The sequence below is a fragment of the Mus pahari genome, chromosome 16 (assembly GCF_900095145.1).
Source record: "Mus pahari chromosome 16, PAHARI_EIJ_v1.1, whole genome shotgun sequence".
NCBI classification, from domain to species: Eukaryota; Metazoa; Chordata; class Mammalia; order Rodentia; family Muridae; genus Mus; species Mus pahari.
This window is the reverse complement of record NC_034605.1, coordinates 31,304,334-31,312,587: the sequence shown is the minus strand read 5'-3', so window position 1 is coordinate 31,312,587 and position 8,254 is coordinate 31,304,334. Positions and strand designations below refer to the sequence as shown.

Genomic DNA, 8,254 nt, shown 5'->3' with positions numbered 1-8,254 from the left:
ATCGATCTCGTTTCTACAGGTTTTAGCTCCTCCTTGTTGGATATTTTGACTAATCTCTTACTTGTTGAGTCCTGGGAACCTCCTGGGTCCCTGGCATCAGGGACATTCTAGTGGCTACCACCAGTCCCCGCTCCCCCATTGTTACTCTCCTCCTTTCAAATTCCTGATCCTCTGTCTTTCTCACTCATCTCCTCACATATGTGAACTGCCCCCCCCCCATTTCCTTTCCTCTTCTCTCTCCCTCCAAGGTCCCTCCCTCCCTCTACTTCTTTGTATTATTTTCTTTCACCTTCTGAGTAGGACTATAGCATCCATACTTTGGTGTAGTCTTCTTTCTTCTTGGAATCTTTATATTCAACATAAAATTAGACTTGCAGTAGAATTGGCTGAAACATGTCTTACATATCATTTATAAAGTGCTAATGCAATCAAGATAAGAAAAGAAAACATATGAGAACAAGGCTCATGGGAAGTCAAATGTGGCAAGACCTGCACTGTGACAAATCTAGGATTTCCAACAGAAACGTTGACCACATCAAAGGTGTGAAAAACTATGAGCCCAGAATTGTTGGAAACTGAATAACAGTCCTCCATGCATGTACTGGATAGCTTTGTGTCAACTTGACACAGCTGGAGTTATCACAGAGAAAGGAGCTTCAGGTGGGAAAATGCCTCCATGAGATCCAGCTGTAAGGCATTTTCTCAATTAGTGATCAAGGGGGGAGGTTCCCTTGTGGGTGGTGCCATCTCTGGGCTGGTAGTCTTGGGTTCTATAAGAGAGTGGACTGAGCAAGCCAGGGGAAGCAAGCCAGTAAAGAACATCCTTCCATGGCTTCTGCATCAGCTCCTGCTCCCTGACCCGCTTGAGTTCCAGTCCTGCATCCTTTGGTGATCAACAGCAGTATGGAAATGTAAGCCAAATAAACCCTTTCCTCCCCAACTTGCTTCTTGGTCATGACGTTTGTGCAGGAATAGAAACCCTGACTAAGACAATGGGATACAAGATGAGACAGGGCTTTCTACTGAACTCCATGCTGCAGGTAAATAGGTGCCTTAAAGAGACAATGCATCAGATAAAACCAGCAGGTTGATGAGTATTGCCTTCCTTCATGTATGTTACAGATGACCTGAGGACATCTTAGAGGAATATGAAAAGAATGGTCCCCTTCAATTTGACAAGTAGACTAGACTCCATGGCTATCCAAAATCACTGCTGAAAAATCCAACAGTGGATGAAGATCAGGAAACATGAAAATGATACTGTTTGCAGTACTGGTAGACACTTAGTTCTTCCTAAGAGAACACTTTGTATACAATTCTCTTTTGTAAATAGGAATGCTGACAATGAATGGGCAGAGAGGACATAGGCTGTTCATCAAGCATGTAGTGTTTTGCATGAAATTACAAAATTTATGTTGTTCTCAGTTGGTTAAGAAATGAGGAGCATAAGAGGAGGAGTTTACTCATGGAGGCCAGAGTCCTTTCCTATCTGTTAAATACTATTGATAGAAAAATAACACAGGACCAAGAAAAAGAGTTTTGAAGGGTGGAAGACATCTGCAGGAGCAATATAATTGGCAGATCTGAATAGGCCCTTCTTTTTCTTCTTTTTGACATTTTGCCAGATGCCAACTCTTCCTAGTCATATGTCAGAGTTTCATGTGAAGTTACCTAAAATGTTCAGAGAGCTCTCTTTAGATTATAGGCTTGGAAAGGAAGCAATGTTCCCATCCGTGCTACTTAACACAACCCTGTGCTCTGGAGGAAATAACTCATATAACCTCAAGGCTTGTTCAGTCTGTGTAACACCCTTGCTAAGCAGTGACTAATGTCCATATAGATGTAGAGTTGTTAAGAGAATCCATGGTTTCTTGGAGGAAGTAAGAGTAGCTCTATTAAAGTGCTGAACCTCTGTAAAGTTTCCTTAGATAAATCCAACTTCTACACACTTCACCTTTTGGTGAATAATCTGAAAAGATATGAGACAGCTAGCAATGAATCTGTGAGCATGTATATACACTAGGTAAAAGGATTCCTGGAAACCATATGTTTATTGAATTAAATAGATCAGGGTGACCTGAGTTCAGAGTTATCTTTCCAAGAGTTATGGTACAGTCAGGATTCTGAAGAACCTTAAACCATTCTTGCAGCTATATCTCAGTTTAAATGAACATCAGACCTAAGTGGATGGCCTAAAATCTTTAAGCTGCAAGTACTCTCTTTCAACAGTATGAATAAATACGATTGACAGTGAGGTGGAAGTTCTATCAATGTTGACTAGCTGTCAGAATCTAATATCTTGATGTGACTCTAACAAAGCAAGTGAAAGACCTGTGTGATAGGAACTTCAAGTCACTGAAGAAAGAAATTAAAGAAGACTTCAGAAGATGTAAAGATCTTCCATGCTCATGGAGTCACGGGATTAACATAGCAAAAAATGACTGTCTTACCAGAAGCAATCTACAGATTCATAAAAATTCATAAAAATTCCAATACAATAATGCACAGAGATAGAAAGAACGATTTTCAAATTCATTTGGAACAACAACATCAACAACAAAAACCCAGAATAGTGAAAACTACTCTCAACAATAAGAGAACTTCTGGAGGAACTACCATCCCTGACTTCAAGCTCTACTACAGAGCAAATGTGATAGCAACGACATGGTATTGGTACTGAGAGAGACAAGTAGAAAATGGAATAGAACTGAAGATCCACAATTAAACTCACATACCTATGGTCACCTGATCTTTGACAAAGGAACCAAAATCAGTGGGAAAAAGGCAGCATTTTCAACCAGTGGTGCTGACTTAAGTTGTGGTCGACTTCTAGAAGAATGCAAATTGATCCATTCTTATCTCCTTGTACAAAGTTCAAGTCCAAGTGGACCAAGAACCTCCACATAAAACCAGATACACTGAATCTAATAGAAGAGAAAGTGGAGAAAAGCCTTGAACATGTCTGCACAGGGGAACATTTCCTGAACAGAACACCAATGGCTCATGATCTAAGATCAACTACTGACAAATAGGATCTCATAAAATAGAAAAAAAAAATCTGTAAGGCAAAGGACATTGTCAATAGGACAAAACAGCAAACTACAAATTGGGAACAATCTTTACTAACCCTACATCTAATGGAAGGCTAATATCCAAAAGAAACAAAGAAATCAAGAAGTTAGACTACAGAGAATCTAATAGCCCTATTAAAAATGGGATACAGAGCTAAACAAAAATTCTCAACTGAAGAATCTTAAATGGCTGAGAAGCACCTAAAGAAATGGTCAACATCCTTAGTCATAAAGGAAATGAAAGTCAAAATGACCCTGAGATTCCCCCTCCCACCAGTCAGAATGGCTAAGATGAAAAACTAAGTGACAGCAGATGGTGGAAAGGATGTGGAGAATGGAGAACACTCCTCCATTGATGGTGGCATTGCAAGATGGTACAACCACTCTGAAAATCAGTCTGGCAGTTCCTCAGAAAATTAGACATAGTATTAATTGTGGACCCAGCTATACCATTCCTGGGCATATATCCAAAAGATGCTCCAACATATAACAAGGACACATGCTCCACAATGTTCATAGCTTATTTATAATAGCTAGAAGCTGGAAAGAAACTAGGTGTCCCTCAACAGATGAATGGATATAGAAAATGTGGTACATTTACAAAATGGAGTACTACTCAGCTATTAGAAACAATGACTTCATGAAATTCTTAGGCAAATGGATGGAACTAGAAAATATCCTGAGTGGGGTAACCCAGTCACAAAAGAACACACATGGTATGTACTTCTGATTAGTAGATACTAGTCTTAAAGCTTGGAATACCCACTGTGGGAAGTGGGTGTGGCCACATTGGCCAAGATGGTGCCCTGGCTCACTGCCAAGCCCCATGATCCCTACTTGGTTACCTAGAACCTGAGCCTGTGCACTTGTATGATCCTGTGTTGTCCGTCTGACACAGAGTGTTATATAGCATGATTATGAGTCACTAGCCTATCACTGCCCGCCCTGCCTGCATGCATGGCTTGTGTTCAGAGCGTGCTGAATGCTGATTGGATCGAGGAGAGGGGGGGAGGGATGAGATTGGAGGACTGATGGAAAAAAAAATGTGTGATCCCAGAGATAAAGGCGGAAGATGTTTGAAACCTACCTTGGCATACATGTCGTTCTTTCCCTGTGTCTGCCGGTAGGAGTTCAGGGTTGCGGCAACCCACAATACAACTCACAGGCCATATGAAGCTCAACAGGAAGGCACACCAAAGTGTGGATGCTTCAGTCCTACTTAGAAGGGGGAACAAAATAATTATGGGAAGTAGAGGAAGAGAAGGATCTGGGAAGGTGAGAGGAGGGGAATGATAAAAGAGGGGTAGTATCAGGTGTGGGAGGAGATTAGGGGGAAGTTAAGAGGGTCAGGAAATTGAAATGAGTTGGGTAGCAGTGAGGGATGGGTAACTGGTGGTATTCACTAGAAAGTCCTGGATGCCAGGGAAGAAATAAGGTCTCAGGACCCAAAGGGAATGCCATTAGACAAAATACCCAACACAGGGGAGATAGAAACTTTAAAGACCATATCCAGTGTATAGGCACAGCCTCTGGTTGAGGGATGGGCCTACCCATCCATATCAAAAATTTTAACCCAGAATTTTTCCTGTCTAAAGAAAGTGCAGGGACTAACTGGAGGAGAAACTAAAGAAAAGGCCATCCAGAGACCACCCCACCTATGGATCCATTCTCATCTTCAAACACCAAACTCAGACTCTAAGTCTGATGCCAACAAGCATTTGCTGACAGGAACCTGGTATAGTGGTCGCCTGAGATTCTCTCCCAGAGCCTGACCAATACAGATGTGGATGTTTGCAACCAACCACTGGACTGAGCGTAGGGACCCCAATGGAGTAGCTACTGCAAGGACCAAAGGAGATGAAGGGGTTTGTAACCTCACAGGAAGAACAACATTATCAACCTACAATGTCTTTGAAAGCTCCCAGTGACTTAACCACCAACAAAAGAGTACTCATAGGGGGACCCATGGCTCCAGATGTATATGTAGCAGAGAATTGCCTTAATGGGCATCACTGGGAGGGGAACCTCTTGGTCCTGTTGAGGGTCAATACCCCAACATAGGGTGATGCTAAGGCAATGAGGTGGGAGTGAGTGGGTGAGTGTGGGGAGCACCCTCATAGAAGCTGGGGGAGGGGAAAGTAGATAGGGGGCTTGCAAAAGCAAAATGACAAGAAGGTGTACATTTAAAATGTAAAGAGATAAAATAAACTTATTTAAAAACAAAAACAAAAACAAAACAACAAAAAACAAAATGCAAAAAACTAGAAGTTTGTTTTTGGAGAATTTTCAATAGTGGTCTTATGGCCCACATTCTAGTATTAGCAGTAAGTATATAAAACTGCATTAACTAGTGTAATAGTGGCACAATAGTGGTTTTGGTACAATTAACAAAGTTCTGATATGTTTAAAACTGGTAACAAGGAATTAATCATTACTTGATATTTTAAGTCAAAATATTTTTATTTTATTTTATTTTGAGAGGTTTTAGGTTCTAGCGAGGAGTTAAAGAAGCTCTGTGAAATATATTTAATATAGTTCAAAATGTCTTCCAAATATCTAAATTAAGCATGTAGATTATTATAACTGTCAGTTTAGTTCTTAGAGAAACACTCTTCAGAGTGGTCAGTGATTATTAGCATAGATTCATGATAACACTAAGGAAAATTTACTAATTTTATGGCATGGTGTTCACATATTCAAAAAAGAATCCCTATCTGTTAATAAACATGAGGCAGATGATAGAAAAAAATCTAGAGTTTAAAGAAGGTAAGAAATTATGAAAAACCATTTCTTTCTGGTTTGATATGACTTTCTGTCATTAGGCCGCTAAGATGGCTTCGGAGATTTTAAAAGTAGTTTTGACAAGAATCAACGTGCAGGAAGAAGTAAAAAGAAATCATCCAGACACGTATAGGTATGTTGTAATAAAACAGTAAACATTCCCTGAAGATAGAAAGACATGGTTCATGAATGAGGGATTCTGTATGTGACTGCTTGCTGATGCATGACTGTGCATGCCCTTGGGATTATGTGCTAGAATATATAGGAGCAGGAAACTAACTGAATGCAGGACACCAGTAAAGCATATCTCCAGAGTCAGAACTCAACCTGCTTAGGAAGTCCTCAAAGATGGAGCTGCTATTAATTCAACCTCACTTTTGTAAGTAAATTCCCCCCACTTTCTCTCTTAGTTCTAGCTTAGTGTTACTTTGAGTTAGTTTTAATGGAAATCTTTCTTTGAAATTTTTGATGTCCTACTTGATGTGGAAAGATATTTCTTTGTAGAGTACCAGGAGAAGAAGTCAGCATAGACTTTCTAATTCTTTTAAAATTATTTTTTATGAAGGAAACAGTACGGGGACACAAAGACAACCAGATTAGTAGTTCTCGTCATCCTTTAACTCGAGACAAGTTGCAATGTTCAAAGAGAGTTTGTGTTGGTTTTTCTATTGAAGTGAGAGGAGGAAGAAAGTGCTATGGTTGTCCAATGAGTAGAATTGATAGGAATCATTAAGCAGCTTCCAGTGTATAGGGCACCATCCAGAACAGATAATACAGCTCAAAAGAACAATGTTTTGGAGTTTGGGAAGTTGGAACAACAGAGGATGTAAAGTCAATGTGTCTAATTCTTGTCATCTCATGGCAGAAGTAACAGAACTGTGTGTATTGTATATGAAATTTCCCACTGGAACAAATTTGAAGAATCTTTATGTACTGAAGCCTAAATTAGATAAGTTTGTCAAATTGTGTCTTCCAGTGTTTTCCAGTTTAGCACAAGCCAAATGGTATAACAAACAGGAAGAACAATGGGATGCTGTGAAAGTGCCATATTTTGTAGGTGACATTTTCTATTTAAAAGGATATGATAACAAAAATATTTTAAATGAAATAGGAAGACATTACTATGTTTCCAACTTTTTGAGAATTATATGCATAAATACTGTGTTGTATCACATGTATACTTCTTCACAAATCCATTTTCTTTGTCCGTTTCAAGCTCAGGGCTTTTAAAAAATAACAATACTGTTACATTTATAGGCAAATATAAACAACCCGCTTAACCCATTTAATGTTGCTTATAGTGTTATGATTTTTGTGATGACCACTTTGTTTTACATAATCACATATGTCCACTTTCTTGCAGCCAACATTCTTGACCTCCACCTCTTACATTCATTATTTACCCTTAATCTATGACATTTTCTCTGCCTTAATTGTAAGGTTCTTGTTGCGGTGCCTAAGAAGCAGCTATTTGGAGGTTGAGGCTAATCTTGATCATTGTCACAACTTTTAAAAAAGAGTATTTTAGAGAGGAGACAGTAGATGAGGTCAGTCTACTGAAGCTTCTGCTATAATGTCGTAGTGACAAAATTTATACTTTATGAGTAATGATCATGACCTCTGATAGAGCTGAGTTTCAGAATTGTGGCTTTGTTTTCTGGCAGAAAAATGTGGAGTGTTTTTCTCTATGACAGTGTGAAGGGCAAAGTATACATGTCGGTGTTCTGACTTCTACATCAACCAATAATAAGGCATTGGAAGTTTTTTCATCATGGAAAACTTCCTTCATGAATATATTCAGATTAAAATTATGTGAGCCTAATCTCACAGAACTACTATGCAGATCATCTGTAAAGAAAATGATCTGAAGTTTTTGATGACATGAACTCTGGTGGAGTTTTTTCATAAGTTAGCATTTATAGAGTGACATCATTTTTTCAGAACATTCTCATCATCTTCTGTATTAGCAATCGTCATCTGTTTACTAATTGAAAAACATGTAAAAGAAGAAAACTAGCATACTGTGCTACCCTTGTCCCATCAGTATCAAATCCATTGACATCAGACATGAGGTGTAAAAATTGCAAATTCTTCATATATTTGGTAACTGAAAATGAGCTCAAATGCCAAAGACACTAAGCCATCTAAAATGACTTAAAATACTAGTTTAGAATTAAGTTCAGTTCCTTATATTTGCAGTATTCAGAACTGCTGCTGAAAAAATTACAAAAAAATTGTAAATCACATACTTCTCTAACTATTAAAAGGAAATATACAATTACTTGCCTAGGTCATCACAGTGATTTTTATCTGCCATTCCAGATATCCCATACAATATGATACAGAAAGAAAGAAAGAAAGAAAGAAAGAAAGAAAGAAAGAAAGAAAGAAAGAAAGAAAGA

At 38.7% G+C, this 8,254-nt stretch overlaps 1 protein-coding gene across 1 annotated transcript in view; it reads left to right on the top strand.

The window, feature by feature from the left end:
* The first annotated feature begins 6,139 nt into the window (after positions 1–6,139).
* Positions 6,140–8,254, top strand: part of LOC110334039 (prolactin-8A9-like) — a 7,507-nt gene continuing 5,392 nt past the window's right edge. The window contains exon 1 of the mRNA XM_021215869.1: positions 6,140–6,231. Within this exon, the coding sequence (XP_021071528.1) occupies positions 6,201–6,231 (31 nt within the window). The 5' untranslated portion in view covers positions 6,140–6,200. The remainder of the gene's footprint in view (positions 6,232–8,254) is intronic.